This window comes from Poecilia latipinna, unplaced genomic scaffold (genome assembly GCF_001443285.1).
Source record: "Poecilia latipinna isolate Pla-1442-1.1 unplaced genomic scaffold, P_latipinna-1.0 Scaffold953, whole genome shotgun sequence".
In the NCBI taxonomy this organism is placed as follows: domain Eukaryota; kingdom Metazoa; phylum Chordata; class Actinopteri; order Cyprinodontiformes; family Poeciliidae; genus Poecilia; species Poecilia latipinna.
Window position 1 is genome coordinate 418,262 of NW_015113569.1, and position 25,420 is coordinate 443,681.

Consider the following 25,420-nt stretch of genomic DNA (forward strand, 5'->3'; position numbering starts at 1 on the left):
TTCAGAGGGTTTTACTTCACAATCCTCAATAAGGTTTTTCAGTTTTTCCAGTTGCTCGTGCACCTTTTTTGTACACAGTTTCTTCCTTCCACACAACTTTCCATCAATATCCTTGTAAATAGCATTCTGTGAACTGCCAGCTACTACAGTAATGACATACCTTGTTGACTGCAGGACTTAAAAGTCTTAATCCTTTTTTTTTTTTTTTTTTTTAGGTTTTGGAGAAGTTGTATTTCGGGTTTCCATTAGCTGTAAGCCATATTAAATTAAGATTTAAGTCATCTCCCAATTTATTGGGGTGGACCAATTTGTTTGCTGGTGACAAAGCTGGTTTTTCATGTTTCCTTTCATCTGCAAATGCTGCTGAAAGAGTTTCACTGTGTACATGTGAGATGTTTGCTCGCCTACCTGACAACAAAGTGAATGTCAGCTGCGTCTGTGTCGTGTCCTCTGCAAATGAGCCATGTAAATGGTGGCGTGCGGGCTGATGGCTTGCTTATCGTAAACATCTCTTTCATGCACCGTCACTGTGTTTTTTTGGTTTTTGTTTGTTTTCTTTCTGTTTTGAAGATGCCCTCGCCGTGGCCCGGTAGCGGGGCGGAGGAAATGAGGAATTACTCATCTGCCGCCGTGCGAAAGAATGCGAACTGGAATGTGGAGAACAAACGAGCGGTCACGTTGAAAAAGTTCGGATGCCTTTCTGAGGGTTTCGCTGATTTCCCATCATAGATTACATCAGTGTCACGAGGCACGGCGTCGCACACCTGAGCAGAGTGAAAGCCATATAAATTGTCCCATCGCTGCCCCCTTTTTTTGTGGCTAATTGCAGAACATCTCCTGGAGGATGTTCTGGAGGTTTGTGCTCACATGTGTCCTGCGTGCGTCTGTGCGCCGTTTCCACTCCTCGGCCGCTCATTATTGACCCTGGCCTGAGCTCTTTCATTAGGAGGGGCTGTGGAGTGGAGGGACAAAGGGGCTGGTGGGGGATCAGGGGACAGGGCGGAGGTTGTAATTAGGCTGTTCCGGTCCCCCTGGCCTAGCTCAAGGTCACTCTGAGACAAACCGAGAGGCCAGGTCTCATTCTCTTCTCCATCTCCTCCTCCTCTCCCCTCTTAAAGCCGCGCTGTTCCTCTCCCCCTCCCTGCCTTCATCTTTCAGCCAGCCTCCCCTTCTCCTGGGGTCCTTTGTCGCAGTAGACCGGTCCACCGGGGGAGCCACAGAGAAGCGGAGGGGCTAATTCAGTCTAATCTTTTAGCCTGTTAATGTCTGGCTGATATGTGGATTTCTGCGGATCCTCCGGGGAAGGCCTTTGTGGTGAAGGCCATCATTACTGCGTTTCCAGGCCCTCCTAACCAATTATAAGGAGGGAGACAAATTAGTTCTTGGCTAAACTTGGCTCTTGAGAAGTTTTCTCAATTTTTTCTCAACTTCGCTTCACATTTCCTTCAAGAAAAAAAAAAACAAAAAAAAAAAACAAGAAAAGCCTGACATTGCTGTTATTTTTTTTTTCTGTGTTTAAAAAAAAAAAAAGATTTTTGGATCCATCTTGTGCAGTTCCTTGTTTGGTTTCAACTCCAAGCAATCTGAGCCATGGAGAATTGTGGTGTAGCTTTGCTTGTCTTGCTCTGGCCAGCGGTGAGCTCGGTCTATCGCTTCCCCTCTGATTAAGACGCAGTGGTGAAAGCTGCCTTTGATCTGAGGAAATGTCTGCGTAGGAAGCAGTTGGAATGCTGCATTCTCCCCTGCCTTGCAGTGGGAAGGAGAGAGATAGTTTTACCATCTATTTGTCTTGCCCCACCGCTGTCAGTCCACCCAGTCATGCAGCGCTGTGAAAAGGAATTTGCCCTCTTAAAAAATGCCCTCTTTTTTTTTTTTATACTTTTAAAGGTTCTAAAACAAATCGTGCAGTTTTGAAGTGATCGTTTTATTTGTGAAGCAACAACCAGGTGCTGAGTTTTTGAGAGTTTTTAAGTATGAAATGCCCTGCAAAAGGTCACGACACTGCAACTTCATAATCCAATTTAATACTGCAAAAACACACAACCTCACCAAGTGTGTTTGTTCTAGTTTCTAGTGGAAATATCTTGGCACACTTGAAAGAGGACAAAACTAAAATATAAGTTACCTTTCAGCAAGATATAGAAACTTAATTTAAGTAAATAGTTTTACATTTTGATGAAAAAGCAGATTATTTAACTTATAATAGGACATTTTGGTAACACTTTATTTGAAGGGGGCTGAATAAGACTGTCATTACACTGTCATAAACATGTCATAACACTTGTCATAAACATGAATAAGTTTCATGAATATTTATGACTGTTGTCATAAAGCGTCATTCGGTAAATTATGACACTTTTAATACAAAGTTGACATTATTCAAAATGTCTTTGTTATGACAACTTGTCATTAACCAAGAAATCATTACTGATATAAATTTGTTATAAAAGTGTTTCTGATTGCACTTTAAAAATTAGGTAACTTTATGTTATTAAAGGTAAAGTTTAAACAGTTTCAACCCCCTTCAAATAAAGTGTTACTGACATTTTTTCCCATGTTAAAAGTGAAATAATCTCCTTACTTTTTCGCCAAAATTAAGGAGTTATTACCAAGCTTGTATATCTTGCTGACAAGTAACTTGTAAGTTTAGTTTTGTCTTATTTCAGGTGAACATATTGTTTATTTTTATTCTGAGTTGAAGAACTCGTGTCATTCTCCTCCTAAGTTCTCCTTTTGTATGTGTGTGTGTCTCTGCAGGACTCCATCGATAGCGACCACGCCGGCTTTCTCCGACATCTCCCTCATTCGGATCTCCCCCCAGCGGAACCCGTCCATGGGGGCGGAGTCGCCCTTCCACCCTCCTCACCCCTACATCAGCCCATACATGGACTACATCCGCTCCCTCCACAGCAGCCCCTCCATCTCCGTCGTACCGGCCGCGCGGGGCCTCAGCCCGGCAGATGGTGAGTAAAGTGAAACATACACCGACGCACACCCTCTCAACACACACACACACACACACACACACACACACACACACACACACACACACGCACACACACACACACACACACACACCCCAGCAAGGGTGCGAACGATCCGACATGGCCTCAGTAGGCCTTTAAAAATAATTGTTGGAATTGATCAGTTGCTATTAGGAGGAATTTCATCTCTCTGTATCGGTTTGATTCCGGTTTGGGATCAGACGGGGTCAGGTGAGAGGCAACCGGATCCATCTCTATTAAGACCCAGGGGTCCGGGAGACGTTATTTGAGTCAGTTAGCTGGCGGGTCGGAGCGTTAAGAGTGCGGCACGTTCCAAGTGGGTGGGGGGCGGGGGGGTGCTCCTGTCGGAGAGGGAGGCTAATCCGTTTGATCTGTGAGACGTGTCGGAGACCTCAGGAGGACGGAGCAGCGAGCGGCGGAGTCACATACAGTTCCACTGAGGAGGAAGGAGGGTTCTTCAGGTGTTCTGGTTTCATAAACAAATGCACCAAATGAATTTGGAAAAACTAAAGATTTTTGATTAAAAAAAAAAAAAAAAAAGTAGTGCTTGCAGGTTAGATCCAGGATTTGGTACATGGTAGAAAAGGTAGACGGAACGATCTGGAGAACACACTTCGATTATCTGCAGGCTTGTACCCAGTTTTTAAACAAAAATACTGGAAAGTATGGAATTTGATCTGGTTTTCAAAATGAAAATAGAAAATCTGATAGAAAAGTGTCTTTTTTTAGAAGATTTTGTTCATCCATTTGGCAAATTCAGTTGGTGAGGCCACTGAAACTATATGCCATGCATTTGGAAAACATTCAGAGCAGATCACTTGTTCTTTGTTACACTTTTATTTCAAATTAGGCTAAAGTAATTATTCTCCTTTAAACTCTATGTACAACACCCAATAATTGATTTTTTTTCTTTTTAATCTGCAAATATCTTAAAGATAAATAAGTAAAAAGAAAATCCAAATTAACGTCCATTCTGTTTCCACTGATCATCTCAAAGTTGATCCGCTCGTTTGGATTGGAATCCCGTCCAATTCAGTTCAGGAATTCAGAAGAGCGTTCATCTTTTTACATAAGGTCAGAGTACAAACTAAACATGAAGCCAAAAGAACTGTCCCATTCAAACACTGGATCCTGGAAGATTCAGCAAACAATAATGGTCAGAAATCAGTGTATCAAACTCAAAGTATCATATTCAAGAAGACTTGAGGGTGTAAGTGCTGCCAAATGTGCATCAAGAAAATATTGAGCAAAGTAAATGAATAATTAGGTACATTTGATTTCTTCTTTTTTTAATATACTTGGAAGCAAACAACAGCTTTTCCACATTGTCATTATGGAGGTTTATGTGCAGAATTTTGAGAGTGAAATTGGGTTTAGTCTATTTTAAAATAAGGTTGCAACATCCCAAAGTCTGAACAGAGTTTCAGAAGAGTTTCAGGAGATTCTAACTGTACAACATGTTCTCATGAATATGCAAAGTTATTATACTTTACAAAATGGTTTCCTGTAGGCACCTTTTTTTGTAAAATACAGTTACGGTCAAATTCCTTGAGCTCTCGCCAAAAAAAGATCCCCATCTACATTCGGCTTTTAGATCTTCAAATCCCCAAAATGACCCATTATTCGCTCTTTACATCCTCAGCCATCAAGATCTTGGCACATGAGTCACAAACTGCCTCTTCGGCTACCTGTCTGATGTTTGGATGTATGTGTGAATTGGCAGATAGTGGGGTTATTTCCTTTACATCTGCACACTTCCCTTAATCTCGCGCAGACCTGATAGCCTCTAAGTGAGGGTTGAAGTGTCTGCTTCACTCAGCGCCTCTCCTGCGCTTGGAAGCGGCTCCGACTCTCTGCCCTCCAGGTTTTCCATTACCATAGCGTAATGTGCGCCAGGCTCAGATTGCCTTAAATCAAAATAGTTCCTCCAACCTACCACATGATCCCCCGTTTAATTCATAATGCCGTGAATGGTGAATGAGGCACCTAATTACTCCTTTAATCAATTCGGTGATTAATTAACCCATCAGCTTTTGTGTTGTTAGTATATCACTGCGCTTACAGGGAGCCTCCTTCTTCAGTATGCAAAGATTTTTTTTTTCTTTCTTCCCCCAGCAAAAAGTACATTTGAATAATGATGAATTAATTAACAGAATCTAATGGAGATTTAAAAGTGGGTGGGATTTAGTGCCACCCTCCTTCTGCCACACATTTGCTTTCACACGTTTTCACGTTATATATTCTCCACGACAAGCGGTTCAGAGGTAGACTCGCCCCTGATCCTATTGTTGTGCCGAAGGAGCGCCCGGTGGCTCAGCTCGCCGAGTCCTGAGGCGAGTCTCTGCCTTCTCCACATACCCCCCGTCCTCCCTCCACCCCGCACTCCTTTTGCCCCCAGGATGGCACTCGGATGCCAACGTTTCTGATTTAGAAAATTCCACAAAGCTCTTTTCCGCGCGCCGATCCTGAATGGGACACATTACGGCTGAATGCGAAAGCAAAGCCGAGGCGGAACACTGGTGACAATTAAGAAACTCCCCCTTCTGCTGGAGACATAAAAGCCAGATCGAATTAATTTACAATTTTTTTTTTTCTTCCTCCTTCCTTTCACTCAGCCAATCGTGGAGGCATACTGCAGGCATGCGGGCCAGACTTAAGAGGAAATCTCCTCACACACTGTTTCTTTATTTATTTTCCTCTTGATTTCTCAAATTGGGGGGGAAAAGGAGCTTCAGCGGTCTGAACCGATTCCATATCTTAATCCAAAAACCACACTGTTAGTCTTTCTCCCCTCTCCCTCTTTCTTACAACATTTGCATACAGAAGCCCTCTGCCAGATGTTTATTTTTAGGCTCCGGTTCAAGGACTCCGACTGAGGGAGCGACTTGGAAAGAAGGAGAGAGAGAACCAAGTGGAGGCAGGATGGTTTCTGTGTCGTTTTTGTGCGCTCAGATCCATCTGAGAAGATTTAGGCCCCTTTTGTTTTGCGACGGAGCAGAGTTGAGGAGCAGGTTGCGTATCTGCAGACTGCAGCGCTGATGCGTGCGCCACACAGGCAGCATGTTTGCCAAAAGATGCACTGGCCCACGTTCTCTCACCACACACACACACACACACACACACACAGAGAATATTCACACCCTTCCCAACTGCAGTGGATCTTATTGGGTTTGGAGCCACACAGCTCAACCAATCAGTGAGTTTACTCACTCGGTTTAGCGAATATGATCACTAAATCACAAACACACATTCTTATATTACTTACCATGAAGACGAAGCGTATTGTTTAACCTGCCCCTTTCTCAATGATTTCAAAATAAGTTTCATGGCCGTATGCATTAAATTGACATTCAGTAAAAGGTGCAAAGAATATCAGTCCACCTCATTATTGAAGAGAATGGAAAATAGATGGAGGTTTTCAAGTTTTTATTTTCATTAGAAATGAAAATCCACATTTCTATTCAGCACCTCTTTTACCCTGGTACCCCTAAATAAAGTGCAAACAATTGCCCTCAGAAGTCACCTAAATCGTAGATCAAGTCCCTCTGAGGTTTGTTAGAGAACGTTAGTGAACAACCAGCATCATGGAGATCAAGGAACATGGCAGACAGGAAGCCAAGGTGAAGTTTAAAACAGGTTATAAAACAATACTGGAAACTTTGCACATCTTACAAAGCTGTTTAATACATTATCTGGAAATGGAAAAATTTCCTCCTACACTGACGAGCCAGAAGAGGGAGCATTATCCGCAGCTCGGGACGGAGCAGAATTGACCGGAAGTTCATGTCAGCGGTTCAATACGCACTTTAAAAATCTGCCTTAGGCAGAGATTTAAGGAAGAATGCCTCCTTATCTTTTTGCATAAAGCCTTGCAGGGAACGCAGTTAGTAGAACAAACTGCACATGATGGTTGCAGGATCCCTGTGCGGGAACGCCATCCTCCAGCAGGCAGAGGGACGATGTGCGCAGCCGAACACAGAAATCGATTTGGGGCGAAGCAACGGCCGTAAACATTAGCACAGACTCAGAACGAAATGGTCTAATTAAAACTTATTCAAACCAAAAAGCTAAATCATATCCTCTCCATTCTGCAAAAGACAATGGACTTTGTGTATAGATGTGGAAAGCCGGTAGAGTCAGACCTCAAAAGACTCGCAGCGTTTGAGGTCAAGCAAAAGGTCATGCTATGAGTCATGGGCTGAAAACACTGTTAAACTGTGTTGGTCTGTCACATAAAATCCCAATAAAATATCTTGAAATACTGTGAATGAAATGTGAAAAAGTTCAAGTCTTCAACACTTGTGTACAACATTGTAAGAGGTGATTAGAGAACACCAAAAGCAAACAGCTATTTATGGGCCGTGTTGCTACATGATCAGTTATGCTGCTCCATGCTAACACGCTCGCTGTGATCTGGGAGCCAGCGGGAATCCCCAGTGAGACTCCAGTCTTCAGGTGACGCTCCCTGTGCAGCTGTTTTGGTTAACATGATGGGGTTTGCTAATGCGCTCATTACTGTTCTGCTGAGCTGATTATCATCTAAAGTAAATGATTGCAAGTTTTCTAACGCAGCGCAGGTGTTCTTGCTGTCGGCTTTCCCTCCGCCGCCTAATAAATTAAAGCCGCTGTTTCCTGCTCTCTCGCCAGCTTCTTTCTAAATGTTCAGTTTTTTCCTCTTTTGCTGACATGAGCTTCCTTTTTGTCCTGCTGCAGCGCCTCACGCCGGTCTGACCACAGCTGATTACTACCACCAGATGGCTCTGCTGGCGGGCCACCGCAGCCCATACGCCACAGACCTTCTCCCGTCTGTGGCGTCCACCGGCAGCGCGAGCAGCGCCACCGCCCTGCACATGGAGTACCTGCAGGCGATGGAGAGTGAGTCTCAGATTCTGCATTTTGAACAGATTTCCTTGTAGAAGGTTATCCTGTTGTTGAAGGAAAGTTCTTTTAAACTTATTTAACACTGATAAAACATTTCTTCTAGCTCTACAAGTTTTGTCTTTAGACTGTGGCCACTTACTTCTGAAATATGAACCATTCAGGTATAAAACCAGTGCTGGGAACCTCCTTAGACTTGTTGAAATGAATAATATGAAAAGCGTTGAGATTTATTTGTGTGCATATCATGTATCTGAAGTGTTTATGAACCATTTTTTTTAGGGTTGTTTTTTTTTTTTGCTAAAGCGTATAAAAATAAGGTTAATTTTATTTCCTAAAGATAAAAAAAGAGTATATTTTTTTATTTATCCTGATTTGCAGATGAAATACAGCAAACTACACTGCACTGGTTGGTGTAGAAATCTTGAGGAAAACATTTAAATCAAAACAGAAAACTTACATCAGCCTCAGGCTTTAGTGTCTCTGGTAAAGATGAGTGAAACTCCTGGAAATTAATTCATTTTTAATGCAGTAGCAGAGTTTTATTATGAAATCTATTGGACCACAGTTACGGGCATCGCTGCTGTTTTATTTGTATAACCAAACAGTTTCCACTCACTCCTCCCCTAGAACAGCTTACAAGGTTTGAGCAAACAGAGGAAAGGATCTCTGAGCATTTCTGTGTTTATTTTTCCTCATGTTTTGGAGAAACGCGAGACCTCGTGAAGACCTGTGTTCAGATTTTTGGGAAAGTCTACAGTTGCTTTTTAATTATTGTTATTCTTACGAGGCTCCTAGTGCAACAAGAACAAATCAGAACTAATGCCATTTCCATGAGATCAACACTCATCTGCCTTACTCCACTGCCATGATCTCTTGTCTTTCCATTTTTGAAGAGAAATTAAACTTAAACTTAAACTTTAATTACGTTAAAGCTGTAATGTAGAAATTAAATTGTATCTCAACAATCCCTGTTCCGTTAGTGATTTGCTGAAAAACAAAAAAAAAATTTCTTTGTTTTTTTTTTTACCTAGGAGATAAATGTAGTATAATTATCAAAAGTAGAAACCGTTCAGTTGGTTGCACTGTTGCCTTGGATTCCTGGGTTTGGAGTTTTAGGTAAAACAGAAACGTGCTTTAATTATAAATTATACTTTATCGAGCATTTAATAAAGTATTTTGAGCAGCCGTATGTGATGAAAGACACCCACCACATCCACCCTGCTGGGATTGCACCTTTCTTTCTTATGAGCGCTTTTGTTCTGAGCAAACTGTGGGTGGCCCCTGCGGGAATTCAACCCTTAAAAGTGCACCACCACAGTGCTCCCATCTTCTATTCTATATATATCTATATACCTCCAGCTACTCCTCAACTTCTGCAACTTTACTTTGACATGATTTAAATGAGCCATTGTCTTAACGTGTCTGGCTCAGGACTGTACGCAAAGGACTTATGCTAATGAGTTATTTTAAAGTGTAAATAGGAAATTAAAGGCACATCGAATCTTAGAGAGGTCAGACAGCCTCACCCCGCTCCCTTTGATGGGAACGTATTTAGTCAGACACACACCGCTCTCATGGAAATCCGGGGGTGAACTTCCCCCCACTGTTCCTCCGAACAAACTAATTAAAACTAGCCAAACTTGTGCGGGTATCAGAAAATTAATTGCTATTAAGTGGGAATTGGAATGTCCCACCATTCATCACGGGAGAGAAATCCTTTCTTCTGTGTCACTTTTTAAGATTAATAGACTGAAACAAAACAATTAGGGCCAAATTCAAGAGGAGATGCGGTGTTCCTCTCTTAAAAAAAAAAAAAAAATCGCCTGTGATCATTGCTGGTAATAACTCATCACATTCAGGCGATGTGTGTTCCTGTGTAGGGGAAAAAAATTAACACTTTAAAGCTTTGGCGGATTTTAGGAAAGAGCAAAGTCTATCAGGAGACTTTCGGTGATAATCTGGGCTACCATGAAGCTATTTTAGTCCATTCCAAATGAGTGTAATTACCTTCAGAGACAGTTCTGCTAATGAAACAATGGGCCTGTCCTGCCTATTTGTGCTTTAATGGTCTATTGTCTGCGTTAGCACTGCCTAATTAGCACCATAGCTCTCATAGATCACGCTGACTGAAGTATACTCTACGCTACGATGTTTATTTGTGGCTTCTATTAACTAATCTCTGTGCTGTTTTTCAGCTAATAGGAAACCGTTTGCATAAACAAGTTTATGTTAAGATGTAAACACTGGGGTTGCTTTATTTAGCCCGGCAAAACAGCTATTATTGTTCAAATGTTTACACCTGATCACATTTAAACAATATGCACATCTAATCTCCATTGAAGTACTGTTTTTGTACTTTTAGGAAGTATAAACAGCTCATTTTACATTTTAGTGGTGTATAATTATATCAAAGTGAAAAAATTAAAAAAGGACATTTATATGGAAGCCCTTAATGGCAAAAAAGTATATCTAAGGGAATATTTTAAAGTTTATTTTTCTACAATAAATAAATTAATCAATAAATAGATGTTTAGAGTAATAAGTCAATATTTTTGTTTTCGATAATGATTTACTTTTCTTTGAAAGACAAACAAATAAAAAACAAAAATGAGAAAACATTCTAAACAAACAAAAAATCACAAGGAAACCCAAAAGAGCTAAGTACAAGAAAGAAATACGAGAAATAAATACAATACTTACAAAGTTAAGTAATTGTATTTAGCACAATACTTAACTTTTAGCTAAAAAAAAAGTCCCAGATTTAGCTTCATATTTAAAAAAAATAAAATAAAATAAAACACACACATTATACAAAGAAAACCAAACAAACAAAAACACATAGAGGGGAAAACTAATTTGCCTTTCAGGACAAAAATGGAAGAAAATTGTTCATAAAAATTATGTTTTGTTTTTTCATTTTAGTTATAGGCACTTTTTTAAAAATGTGCAAATAATTTATAAAAAAATATTTCAAAATAAACATTTGGTCAGGTTTTTAAAATTTAGAGAAAAATAAATCATCTGCTATTCAGGGGAAAATACTTGCATAAACTAAAAAAAGTCAAGAAAGTTTGGAAGATTTGTGTTTTTTTGTGTTATTAAACCTTTTTGAAATGAGTTCATCACTTTTTCAGGTCATGAGAAAAGAAACTTTCTGTAAGATTTAGAAAATGGGCACTTAGTAAAAAATATCACTTGCATTAAAAAGCAACAAAAGAATGTTAAAATAGTCAGACTTAGAAAAAGCGAAGTGAGGGAAAAATTAACATGGTCAAAAAAATAAATAAAATATTACATAAATGACTAAATGAACCGTTTTAATCTGACGAAAGCCTTTTCAGATTACAAGAAAAATAAATGTATGGTCTGACTTATGTAAAGGGTGCCTGGAATATATGGAAATAATACATTTTTTATTTCAATGCATATTTTTTACAATACCTTAACTTTTTAAAATGAGGACAAGAAGAAACTTTTGCTTAGATTTGGAAGAAAATAATTTATTTCCTTGTCTTTCAGGGCGTCAGTCCTTTTCTATATCCTAAATAAGCTGAATTGACAGAAATGTCCTTTTCAGTACAAGTTTTCTTTCTCTGCTTGTCACAGGATTATAACCTTGATGATTGTAAGAACAATAGTTATTGTATTGTGCTTCCATCTCCAGGATCTACTTTTACACTCCATAAAGTAGAATGTATTTATTATAGTCGCCCCCCCCAAACCCCAGGTGGGTCGCTGAGGGTTCAACCCCAGTTTTGGAACCAACTTTTCTTTCCACCACCGTCAGTCTGGCCCATCCGAAAACCTCCCCGGCCCCCTCGAAATTAATGACGCGGCGAGTAACCAGCCATCTCGTCCATAAATCAAGAGGAAATTAGAGGGACAGTGCTGCTACGAGCCTGGACGCTTCCCTCTCTGTCTCCCCGGTTGGCCGATTTATCATTTGGGCTGTGCATTAATAAACACCGGTCCCATGAGGCTTTGCAGTGATGGCACACAGGCCCCCGTCTCCCAAGCTAGGCTCTCCGTCGCTCTCTCTCCACCTCCACCATCCTCCAGTTTTCCACAAGTGGATGGGGGCTTGTTTTAGGTGTCGGATTTGTCCGAATCAGAGGTATAAAAGCAGACGTTTTGCAGGAGGTTAGATGGATGTATGAATGGGCGAAAACAGAAAAAGAAAAAAAAACAAAACACAAACTGTCAAGGAATCCCATGTGCTCTACATTGTGTTCTCACACTCCTCCTTACAAGAGCTGCCTTACAATAAAAAAATGTAAAGAGAGTGGAGGGTGTTGCTCTCCATAATGCCCCCATGCTTCAGTTGCAGCTCAGGCCTGTGGATGCCAGAATGCTACCACCCCACACACACACACACACAACACACTCTCTGATTACCATGTGAAAGGAAGCGCTCTGTAATCGCTGAATGTGTCAAACCAGAGATAGAGCATTTACGTTTTAGGGAGATGGATGGATTGAGGGGGACGTAAATATGCAGGAGGGGGGTTATCGGTTTTGTTTGCCTTTATGAAATAACTCGAAATGTTTTATTTCCAAGTCTTGAGTCACAAAGTCATTGTGTCAGTTCATGCACAAAGCGCGACATCCCCTCAGCGCTGCTTTTTGTCCCCTCCTTCCGTCTCACCCGTTTTTTTTATTTTTTCTCTCTCTCCCTCTCTGTCTTGCTTGTGACATCTCTGTGTGAAAAGACAACAAAAGTCATGTTTTAATCTCTACCCGTGGCTCATTGTGCGCGTGGAGAGAATGGTTGCGCCGTTTCCGCCTTTTACCTTTTCAAACCCCTCTTTGGTATTTCCAGTCAACACTGATTGCATTTGAATAACGAGTCAAATTGGACTTGATTAAATATTACCATACACAGTCGGAGCAGTTCTCCAACATAAAAGACATGTTTTCTCCTCGATGAAATGCAAGCAGTGCATCAAGTGACAGCTGAACACTCATTGAAATGGGCCTTTTGTCTGATGATTGACAAAAATGTCATCTGTTCGGGTTTGATTAGGTTAGAGTTTAAACAGAAATACTTGTATGAACCATCAAATGCTTTTTTTTTTTGTTTTTTAGCTTATTCTCTTGCCCTGAAGCATCTAAAAGTAGTCGGAAAAACAGGTGAACTTTAAATAGGGGTGCATCCATATAAAAATTTGCTGTTGTTGAAGATAAGCGATTTTTACCAGTATTGTATAAACTATATATATTTCCTGACCATGTTGACGCAGTGAAACCATGACCGCAAAGCCGACATTGCTTCCATCCTCCAGTTAAACATCCCACAATCCTCTGCTGCATCACTACCACATGACCACAACAAACACTACATGCTACCAGCATCCCTGCTTTAAACAACGCGGTAATTCCTTTCTCCATCCTCATCCTCCAGATTCGCGCTTCTCAAGCCCAAGGCTTCCGGGACGGCCCAACAGGAAGCGCCCCTTGACCATCTCTCCGCTCTCTGAGCACAGCCTCGATTTGCAGACCATGATTCGTAACTCCCCGAACGCCATAGTTACCACACTGATGAACAGCTCACGCTCCAGCTCCTCCACCAGCGGCTCCTACGGACATCTCTCCGCCAGAGCAATCAGGTAGCACACTAGAAAAAGGAAATAAAATCACCCCAAGTTTGGTTGTCAGAGCTGGAAAACAGTCGGACGGCGATGGCCGTGTTAGATTACGGTTGGTTTGATTTATTTTTAGATTTTCCTGGATAGAAATCTGACGTCTGCTAGCCTTCCAGTTGAAATCTCACCCCTGCAAACTTTAGGTTAGCTGCTACCTTCCATTAAACTTTCTAAACATTAACAAACTGTCATTATAAAAAGCACATTTTAGAACATTTATTGATTTTATTGTAGTTTGCAAAAGGTTTAATCTTGGAAAAAACTGATGAATATGTTTTTTCACTCTTTGAAAGTCAAATCAGACAGAAGAATTCTAGTATTATTTATATCTGACAAAAGAAGGAAAAGGAGAAACTGCTTTCTTAAATGTCAGAGGTTTTTGAGTGGCCATCACAACAGCTTAATCTCAGTTCCTTGAAAATCAGTGGATAGAAAATGATATTTGTGGCTTAATGTGCTAAATATAGAGTTTAGATGAGAACATTTCATATGTTCTTGTTAAAAAAAAAGAAAGTGGATAGATCTTGAAATCTGAGAGTGTGAGGCGGCCTGCGAACCTGACTCAGTTACACCTCTGCAGTCAGGAGGAATGGGCTGAAAGTCCAGCAAACTGTTGTGGAAGGACCCCGAAAATATTTAAAAACTTCTACTCTTGAAGAAAGTTTAAAAAATGTATACATCTCTAATTTTTGTGACATCTACCAATGAATAATTTTGGTAGTCATAACTGACTCCCTCTGCCCCAAAGCAGCAAAAATTGAAGAAAATAAATGGTTTTGTGTGTAAATATGTGGTTTCAGTTCTATACGTGACATTGGCTTCTTACCAGATTCACAAAAGACACAAAATGTGTGCTGGTATGTTGATAATTGCAGCAGGAAAATTGTCTGCTTTGCAAAATTATTCATGTTGTTTTAGGCAGGACCAAAGACTCTGCGTGCGATTCATACTCTGCACACAGCTTACAGAAAAATGCAGCATGTTTTCCCTTTTAGAATGGCGTCGTAATACATAAATAAAGCGTTTGGCACGAATGGGTGTCTGTGTGTGCTTTCGTGTCAAACGCCCGTGTGGGTGACGATCTCCCAGCCAGCCAGTCGGCTGGCTTCCCAGGCGGCTTGTGTCAGTCATCCAGCACACCTCAGGGAAACATCACATACATCATGCACCGGTACTGGCGGAGAGGCAAAGCAAAGCAGAAGAAAAGAGCGGAGAAGAGGGGGAAAAATGGGAAAGATCCATTGCCCCACCCTCAGCCATTGATCAGCGATCTGTAAAAGGGAGCTGATCAATCATGCTCCACGCTCAGCCACTGTCCGAGTGACAGGATCCAAATAGCCAGAGCCAACAGACTGATGAGTGATATGACAAGCGGATGGGCCTCCAAATGTGTCTCGGTCCATTGATTTCCACTCGGCTCATAATAAGATCAGCAGACATATGGGTCGCAGGTAGAGCCAATTGTCAGCGTGCAGAATGAATGAAGCCGAGCCACACAGATCCATGTTTATCCGGAGGTTTAACGATCGTTACACAGAGGAGGCTTCTGGGATTTTTATGATCAACAAAGTTAGCTCAGTCTGCAGATTAACACAGCGCCTTGCATAATTACCGTGAATTGTTCCACGTTGTTGTCACGTTGCAACCAAAAACTTCGATGCATTTCATCAGAAATCAAAGCAGTGTGATTTCTGCAGCGGGAAATGAAAGGAAAGTAATACATGTCTTTCACGGTTTTGTTGCAAATAACAATAAGTGTGACATGCATTTTTTATTTTGGCATTTGCTTTTAACGCACCACCATGCTGGTGAAACATGAAACCTTGCTGTTCCTGAGCTTAGTCCAAAAAATTTGACAAATTTCATATGTCAAAGATTCCTGGTCTAAAAAATCTGTTTAATTTTGATAAAATCCTCAATTTTCAGTTTGTTTTTCAGCAAATAAAAAGTAAGTAGAAATGTGTCTTCCTGTGTTAATAGTACATTAATGCAAAAAAAAAAGAAAAAAAAAAGTGCCCCAACAAGTGTTTTCAATTCGAAAATGCTGGACTTCATAGCAAAAAAAAAGTTTGAATATCTCTGAACTAAAAGATAATACATGTGCCTGTCTGAATGAGCTACTGGTCAGATGTGTCCAATTCTTGAATTAAATCACTAAAAATCATTCAGAAGACCACAAATGGCCCACGGACCTCGATTTGGACACCATTGTCAAAGTCCAGAACTAAATCCAAATGAAAAATGTGTGTCAGGGCCTGAAGTCTGATGTGTACAGATATTATTCATCACAATTTACTCATTGAGATGTTTTGCAAAGAACAATGTAGAGAATTTATTATTATGTTTTTAATGAGATCCTCAAAGCTGGTTGAGAAGAAGTATTGATTCAGAGGGGCTGATACAAAAACACACTCCTCTGATTTTATTTGTGTTGATCACATAAAATTATTGTAAAGGAAGTTAAAGTTTGTGACTGTAACGTGACAAAGTGTGAAAAAGATTCAAGCGGTACGAACGATTTCCAGAGGACTGTGAGAGGAAGGAAAGTGCTGCGACTTTATTTACATGGCTCCAAGATAGATTAACGGTTATTTATTATCTGTATTATTTTGCCCAGTGGAGGAATGACACACTGTCTTACACAAACCACTTGATAATTCACTGTGTTAACAAGCTTTATTTCCCAGCAGCCCCCCTGGTTCCGGCATTACCACACCATCTCATGTCAGATTGCCCTCAGGGTGAGGAGTTATCCAGAACAATCCATTTACTCACTTGAACTTCCCCTCCTTTGCCTCATTGCTTCTGTAATTAACGTTTGAAGTATTGTTTAGAGTTGTTTTACTCTGTTGTCTCTCCAGCCCGTTGAACTTCCCCTACCCTCCAACTCCGGTGGCGTTACACGTCCACCATCAGCTGATGGGCCGCCAGCCGGGGATCATGGGCTCCGCCTTCGGCCACAGCCCGCCGTTAGTCCACCCTACGCCGGCCTTTGCCAGCCAGCGTCCCGTGCCTGGCATCCCCCCGACTGGGCTCGGCGCCGGCGATCGCTCGGTCATCTCCAACGACTCGTCACAGGTGAGCACAGCGGCCTCTGCGATTCATCATCACGCGTTAATGGATGGCGGCGTCGCATGCCAGCCACTTGTGAACGGGATCGGCCAAGCAAGCGCAGGTACAGGCAGGACCCCCGTCCCCTCGACGCGCTCCTCTCCTGGGACTTTCCTTCCTCCTACTCGTGTTGTTTCCTGTTTTCAGCCCGTCGCGCACACGACGAGAGCGTGGCGGCAGCAAACAACCAGGGGCTTGTTAGCATAGAATCCCTCTGCTGAATCCATTAATCACTAGAGAGAGAGCAAGGATGTGGAGGAGTGGGGAATATTGACATGGATGGATGGATCCAAAGGGGTTTCCCCCAGTTTTTTTTTTCTCAATCCTTACGTTATGTGCGGCCCCGCATTTCAAGTAAATATTCTGTTTATTACCCGTCCTTTCTCTTCCCATGATCCCATGATTTTCAGAAATTGGACTAAACCGAAGAAAATGTTGTTTTGTCAGTGCTTGTCTTATGAGACAGTGACAATATTTTTTCGTTTTAATCCTAAAACTTTCTTTCCATATGCAGAGGCTGTCACTGGTTCAGCTCCGGTTCCATTTGCAGCACGTCTTCCTCTTCTTCCTGAACAAAGAGTGTCACAAAAACCTTTAAAAATAGATTCATTTCAGTAAAGCTCAAAGTTGTGGACGTTAGGACGTTCTTGCCTCAGAAATGAATATGTAGCTCAGCTCAAATGCGACGCAAGTTGGAAACACGAGGCATCAAAAAGCTCAGCGTTTTCCAAAACAAAACCACTGATCTCACTTGCTAGATGTCGAAATGTTTGGTTTTATGTTCAAAGGACTCACTCAGCATGATGCTACCACTACCATGCTTGACAGTTGTACAATGTTTCTACATTTGAAAGCATCTACTTGACTCCACCGAACAGATCTTTGTTTCATGTAACCATTAAATCTTTTTCCAGAAGACAGGTGGACATCGGAAGATCTCAGTCGTGCCTGAAGGAGCAACACTTCTTTCCTGACTCTATAATGAATACCTAAACACAACTCAGAAACGGGTCTTTTAGCAGAAATGAAGCAGTTGTTTAGTTATGTGAAAAGCTCAGCATTCTCTGGAATAACACCGTCTCATTTTCCAGATGTTTAAAAGTTCTGTTAATTTTTCTCCTCTCAAATAGCTTATTGTGTTACAGGAATCCTCCCGAGGGCGTATTTAGGCCAGGGCCAAATCCGGGTCATTCATTGGTGGAATTGGTTCATAAGATTGCTTTAATTGCACTGATTAGAGACGCTAATGTGATACACTGAATTGCAAAGTTCTTTGCTGGCTCAGTTTAAAGCTTCAGTTGCAGAAATCATTATGAGTCAACCCCACCAGTTTTGTCTTGTTGATTAAGTAAATAATTGGATTTGCTTATAAGCATTACATGCATTTTTAATGTTCCTATGAAGGGTAAAACTACTGGGATACTGAGCACGATGCAATTAGAGGGGGGGAATGATAAAGTTGGAAACGTTTTTGCGTTTTGTCTTTACCAAAGGCCAAGCCGACTAGCGAGTCAGCTGTGAGCAGCACCGGCGACCCGATGCATCACAAGCGGTCCAAAATGAAACCGGAGGATGAGTTGCCGAGTCCCGGAGCGGTGAGTGTGCAGGTGGGTTCTGTCTCCTGAATTAGATCGCCTTGAATTGAATTTGGACCAAATCTAAATAAAAAGGTATGAATTGGACCTTTTTGTTCTGCAAAGTGCCTTCTTATGACTTGGCGCTTTATAAATGAATTCAATTTAAAATCAGTTACTGATTCTATTGTTGAGTCAATTGTCCAGAACTACAAGCTCAGCACTTCCTCAAGTCCAGGGTTGTTCAAAGTGCACCTTATCTTTTTGTCCAAATAAATTAAACTTCCCAGAATAACATCCAATGTATTTATTTGCTGCAGAGTTACAGAAGGTAGTTAAAGAACTGAGAACAGCTGCTGAATGTGCAGTCACAGAATTAGATCTTCCATACAGAGATGACTTCAGTTTGCTTTTCTTTAACTCTTAAAAATGTGACCTCACCCATACAGTTTAATAAGGAAATCGGTTCATTATTACGGTTTAGTTTAACAAACACATTTTAATTGTTTGTTAAACTAGATCTACATTTATTATCCACTGACTTGGCAAAATATAACCAGTGTTTTCAGGACCGACCCATGTCCTATTGGTCGTCCAGGCCTTTGCAAAATCTTTGCACATCTGGCAATAACTTTCACTCACACATAATTGTTTAGACTGATTTTACGCGGCAGTTATTTAGACGTGTTTTCTCTCGACTTGTGTAAATCTCCACTTCTTTATCTTAAATCTGAATTCCTTGGAGTTTCCCCATTGTTCCGAGTAGGAGTCAAGCAGAAATGACCAGCTGCAGACACTCATGATCAATTGCAAGATTTTTATGGAACTTGGCCTTGTCAAGTTAAGGCATTCCTGAACCTTCATCAACACTCAATAGATGATCTCCTATGAACTCAAAGGAATGCACCAAATTCTTATTTTAAAAAGCCATTGCAGTTTTCTGTTGCATAATCGTTCTACTCTACCAAAAGGACATTTCATATGAACTAATATTTGAACTGTTTGTTCAATTCAAATATGAAGGATGATTGCCAATCATAATCCAAGTGATGATCGTACGCAATGTGGCTACAACAGCACTCAATATTTATTCTCTTACATGATGTTTTGTTGGTGTTTTCTAATCACTTAGATTTTTTGAGATGAGAGAGAAAATAGATTTTGCTCTTGTTTAATCAAAAAAAAATTAAGGGGCTTTGAAAAAGTGAAAGCAAAATGTAAGCAAATGGCAAGGGGGGGAAAAGCTGATTATAAGACGGTAGCTTGAAATAAACTGGGGTTTGCAGTGGAAGCCTCTTCTGCAGTAGCTCAGAGTCTAGGCATGTTGAGGATAAAATCTTCCAAAAATTCAGAGTGGCTTCTTCTGCTATATTTACCCCTCATAGAGCCAAGCAAGGCCAGACACACATGTTTGAGACGTGTAGGCAATAACTCTCTGCTGTGCCTGTGAAAAATCTAATTTATGACCGGTTTATATGTTTGTGAGCCGAAGCATATGTTATTAAACGCCTCTTGTGTTACATCAGTCTCAGTGTATTGGTTCCCACTGGTTGTTCAGGACCATCCTGATGGGATGACTCTGGTGAAGGAGGAAGGCGACAAAGACGAGAGCAAACAGGAGCCGGAGGTGGTTTACGAGACAAACTGCCACTGGGAGAACTGCTGCCGTGAGTTTGACACCCAGGAACAGCTGGTACAAGTAAGTATCCAGCAGCCCTCACAATATATGAAGGCTTTCTTCCTCTGTAGTCTTCCATAAGTAAAACACATTTAACACAGCTGCCCGTCGTCTCGGGAATGTAACGATTAGCAAACTGACCGCAAGATCAAGCAATGTACTGCTAAGTGAAATCACCAAAAACACAAGTACTCCATTTCAAACTCTACACTAACTGAGGTTAGTGGGGGGAATTTTAAACGTTCATGACAGTATAATTAGAACAAGATAAAAAAAAGTACAGCTTGTTTGGCAGCATAGCTGGGAGACTGGAGGCATTATCAGAGAAAAGGGACAAGCGTTTATGCCTCTCCATAAGATTAGCTTCCTTTGCCAGACCAGTAAGACACAACAGGTGTACAATCCTACAGAGCTGCTCAAAAAAACAGACAAGCTGGGTCTTTTTTTTTTTTTTCCCCCACCTATCTCCCCGGACCTCAGCTTCTGTGTCTGGCAGGCCACAGCAGAGTGAGGGCCTTGAGCGCTGAACGTTAGTAATGCTGAATTCCTGATTGGTTCCACGGATCGTGATAATGGGCTCAGAAGCTGGAGTCCCATCTCACAGCTGGATGGTGTGAACTTATTTGGCGGGTTAAGCCTCACAGAATTCTGTGTACTCTACCAGACCGAACCAACTCCCTGTCTGTTATCATAATTCTTGCAGACGCCTGGAGATGGATGTTTCCCGGTCATACTTCGCCTGTGGCTTTGTGGAAAGCTAAAAAAAAAAAAAAGATGCCATTAGCGTAATCATCATGTCACCCCTACTGTGGCCAGAGGTGCTTTTAGCTTTGCTTTGCAGCATCTGAACCACTTACCCTTCATCTGAGCGGGAAACCAAACTGGAGTTGGACAAGCGATGAAATTACACCCATACAAGCGATGGGGAAGGGCTTACACAGACATGTGCAGCTGAGAAACACATCAGGACACATCTGATAGAAAGATCCTAAGCTCTCCACAGCTGTCTACTTGCCGTCTTGACATCGCAATCCTCAGCTGCGGTGGTAACCCCTATCTATAATTGATATCCTCAGCACGAAATGGGCTTGCCTCCCGTGTTTGAAGGGCTCAGCTCAAAAGGTTGAGGATCTTGACAACTTCTTGCCCCTGTTTCAGGAGGTAGGATGAGTAAAAGCAGTTGGGAGAGAAGTGGAGGCGAATATTGCTCACCTTCTCCCCCTGCTGTACTCACAGCCCGGTTGCCTTCATAGGGAAACAATATGTCCTCTCTGATTAGTTTTCACGTTTCTGTCTTGGAAATGTTTTTTTTCTCTGGCATCAGACTTTCTGATATGATGTTTTATTTCTCATTTTTAATGCACATGGAGATGTGCGGAGAGATGCCAATAACAGTCCTCGCCTACAGACTCCCTGCCCCTCTAATTCAGCAGAGCGGACGGGAAAATGCTCTTATCTCTCCACACCCCCACCCCCTCAGTAATAGGATAAGTACAGTATTTGGACCACAGTGGCTCTCTTCACTCTCTGGGAGGGGTTTGGGATGGCAGCGGCGGTGGTGGTGGTGCCGGTGGTGGTGGAGGGGATTTCCATATATCCAAACAATGGCGCGTCCCTTCCCCCGTACTTGTCTTCTGAAACAGCTTCAGGGAGGAAAAGCGTTATGAGAAAAAAAAAATCCATCAGTTTCCCCTTAACTGAAGCAGTTCTAATGTTTAAGTTTCATTTTCAGAAGTGCTTGACAAGTCTGTCAAGACGTACTCACTTTCTGAAGTGTTACAAGTAAGAAATCCACAGTGAAATATCCCCTTTTCTTTGTGGTTGGCCTAATTTTGGAATTAAGCCTTCACGCCACCCTCATTGCTTCCCCCCTTGTACAAAAGCGCTTCCTGTAGTGCTCTTGATGCATATTTCTGCACCCCTCAAACATTCTTTTCACCGGCGTTCCCTTTATCACACGCGTATAAGCACTCACGGTGCCACCGATAAGATAAACATCAGATCTATGCAATTTGGCCCACTTTATCAGGCCTACCCAGTCAGCAAAAGCGAGGCGGGTGTCAATTTTGTAGTTTGCGAGATTTATTTGATTTATTGTATTTCTACTCGTTCTACCTCTCCATCGTGGTTTAAGCTCAACATTCTCTAGCCCTCCCCCCTCTTTTTGGGGACACTTCCCCCTCTCTTTCTTGCTCTCTCATTTTCTATTTTACTTTCTCCCCTCCTCTTTTTCCCCTCAGAGGGAACACTTTTAAAGATAAGGCCTGGTGGCTTTTTTTAATGTATCTCTTGAAGTTGGCTTTTATTCAGCTTTTTGTTGCCATAGAGGCCAACCCCTTATTGGCATAATTTCCTATTATTACAGCCTTGCTCAACAACCTTATTATTATTTTATTGTTGATCTTTTAGAACATTTTCACAGCAGATAAGTCTACAAGGGCACAGTGTGGATAACTTAGTGACATCATTGTAACAACTTGCAATAAATCTATTTACTTTTTCTGGTGTTATTGGAGATTCCTGGAGTCTGACATTAAAGCACAAATTGATTTTAGTTTACTAATAATGACCAGCGGGTTTTTGCTGTGGACCCCAGCCCTGTCCCAGAACACTCACAGGTGGCCCGGTCTTAGCTCTGAAGATTCAGTGTCCAGACTGCAGATGAGCTTTCTGGCTGATCTTTCAATCAAAGCAAGATGCAAATGTAAAATGTTCTTTCTCCAAAAGAAAACTCAATACCGTTCCAAGTTTATTTTAGGAAAGGAAGCTCAAATGTTGAGGTTCACTTCTAAAAATCATCACTAAAAGGACATTTTTCAGCCAGCTTTGGCTGAAATGCCAACAAATGCTAACAAACCCAATTTATCCAATAGTAGTATGTGAAAGCTTTAGATGATATGGTGTTTAGGTAGACTTTCAAGCAAACAAAATATTTCCAAAGTTTGTTATTAGGGCTGCTGAAGGTCTCAGAGGTTCATATGTTTTATCACCAGGTCAAACACACACTCGGCGTTGTAATGCTCTCAGATGGAAAGCTGTTACTCCATGTGTGCAGCCTTGTTAAAACTCCTGTTGTGTGCTTCCCCAGTGTTAAAGAATGATAAACGCTGGCACAGTCTGAAAGCACACCCCCCCTTCAGCCCTCTCTGGCTGCTGGCACAGGCCTTTAATTGGTAAAACGCTGCTTTTTTTGATCATGAGAAGGATTAGGCCCTTATCTGTCTAGAGTATCTTACTCCAAGATGAAAAGACTGCTGAATTACACATGCCAATTTCAGCTCCCTGCCCCCTGCTTCTCATTCGCTTTCTCTCATCCTCCCTCCTTTTCTCACTAACCCACTCTCAATTCCCACTTTCATTTAATCTCTCTCTCTCTCTATCTCTCTCTCCCTCTCATTGCCTTCCATCTTTTCCTTTTCTGTGCTTTTTTTTCCCTCCCCACCTCTCTTTATACAAAGCATTTCAGCAACTGACATCACAAAAGAGCATATGATTTATTAGGCAATGTTTGATAAAGCTAAACGGTGTTGCGGGTCCCATCGCTTTGTGAAATTGCCTTGTAAACAGACCCTCTTTTCATGCACGCTTGCATTCTAATGCATGAGGGCAGCGTCCCAAAGAGGGTTTGATAAGGAAACATGGAAATGAATACTGAAGTGAACAAATAGTGGGAAGTAGCAGGGAAGAAAATGATATGATTTAGTGTATTCCAATATCAAGTGTTGAGATGTTGGAAAACAGCATAAAGCTATAATTCAAATTGTTAAAGCTGCAAAGCAGCATTGAATGACCCCTTGCACTTTAGTGGTCAGAAGCTTTGAGCCTGGAATTGCGTTCGGTTAGCGTCTGTGAATAATACATAAAAGCATTTTTTTTTTGGAATTGAACGATCTCTCTTTGAGTTGTGCCAACTTCTAGTTTGGCTACTACGGTTTGGGGAGGACCACAATCCTGTAAGTGTTTGGCTGGGGATTGCACAGAAACGTTTAGTGGGCTTGGAGATTGGTTCTTAAAGTCTGGCCATGTCCATATGCTTGGCCAGGCATCAATATTTTATTGATTTTTATTTCCCCAAAGCATTAAAAATTGAATGAATCGGTAAATCTGTTTGCTGTTGTTTGAGTTCAGCCATGTAAAGTGTACAAAAAGAACCCTTTCATCCGAAATGACCAACTTCCTGTTGGGATTTGAGGTTATTTGTGTTGGATAACATATACCAAATTTCACAAGCTTCTGTCAAAGGAGAAAGTTGTTGAAGTGAAGAAGGTCAAAGATGGACATCATTAAGTAAAACAGGAGTTTCTGTTGTTAATGATTTTCTGGTTGGCCACAGCCACATCCCTAAATTAAAACTCAAGCTTTTGATAACTTTCAGTTCCCCATGCCTTAAAAGAATGATGATCAAGTTTGAAGCTGACGCCTCATCTAGGAGGAATTTCTATTGAAGGGAAAAGCTAGAGATGGCTTGAATGTGGCATTTTTTATACAAAATGGCTGACTTCCTGTTCAGTACATGCCTGCTTTAGAGTTGTTGCCTGTAAAACATTTTGTAGCTCTCCATTAAAATAAGGTGAATGTCAAGGGTCTTGGTCCAAGAAACTGCTGTTTAGGGTTTGTTGTTGAGCCATTATCCGACTTTTTGAGCATGTTCAACCCGCTACTGACACAACCCAGGCCTTTTTGCCGTCTTTGGTGCTGGTGCCTAAGAAGTATGTGCTATATGTTAGCTGTGAACCACAGGGGGCTGAACCAAGAGAACAGTGCCTGCACCTGTGCGTGTGTGGAAGCACACAGTTCATACGTCACAGCCGGTGCCTGTGTCCCCTGTGTCCGTGTCCCATGCGTTTCCTGTCATGCTGCTCCCTCCTAAATCCATCTTGGTGGCATTTTTACAGTTGTTGGCCGATAAGCTGGCAGGGGGAAGATGAATAACCCACCGCGCCACCGCTATCAGCACCTGTTTGTCGATTTAGCCGACCAACGGGACCTGTCTGCTCAGCATGGAGATTATTGATTCAATAAGAATTGCCATTAGATCATGCCATTAGGTTTCTCTGCAGTCCTGCTCCCCCCCCACCCCTTCCACTTCCCCCTGCGGTGTTGCCTGTCCCCCTCACTGTCAGCCCAGAGCCTAATGCATCACGCCCGTCAACGACCTCCTTCATTTGTTCAAACAGTAAATGTGTGTGAGTTTGCCAGCTGCCAGCACATGATCCAACTCTACAGCACTCTCCCATCGCTCTCAGCCGCAGGATATCGAACACAGGTCACAGCAGACCGATCGCTTGCCGCCGGGATTGCCTCTTGAAGACGAAGAAAAAGAGAGGAAGAGTCAGGGTTGTTTTATTTTTTTATTTTTTGAAGAGCTGGCCAACATGGGAAGGAGATTGATTTAAAGTCTCTGATCATCCAATTGTCCAACCATTCTCCCCTGTAGTTCTGGGCTTGTCACTTTAAAATTACAGAAATGCCTCATGAGAATTACAGTTGCTATTTGATGATAAAAATGCATAGCAATCCCAGATAGTA

The 25,420-nt window shown here is 41.7% G+C and overlaps 1 protein-coding gene across 2 annotated transcripts in view; it reads left to right on the forward strand.

The window, feature by feature from the left end:
- gli3 (GLI family zinc finger 3) overlaps nucleotides 1–24,418 on the forward strand; it is a 127,428-nt gene extending 103,010 nt beyond the window's left edge. For both annotated transcript variants that reach the window (XM_015049622.1, XM_015049623.1), the window contains exons 5-10: nucleotides 2,758–2,963; nucleotides 7,719–7,880; nucleotides 13,288–13,492; nucleotides 16,390–16,606; nucleotides 18,133–18,246; nucleotides 19,772–24,418. In XM_015049622.1, the coding sequence (XP_014905108.1) occupies nucleotides 2,758–2,963; nucleotides 7,719–7,880; nucleotides 13,288–13,492; nucleotides 16,390–16,606; nucleotides 18,133–18,246; nucleotides 19,772–19,972 (1,105 nt within the window). In that variant the 3' untranslated portion in view covers nucleotides 19,973–24,418. The remainder of the gene's footprint in view (nucleotides 1–2,757; nucleotides 2,964–7,718; nucleotides 7,881–13,287; nucleotides 13,493–16,389; nucleotides 16,607–18,132; nucleotides 18,247–19,771) is intronic.
- The last annotated feature ends 1,002 nt before the right edge of the window (nucleotides 24,419–25,420 follow it).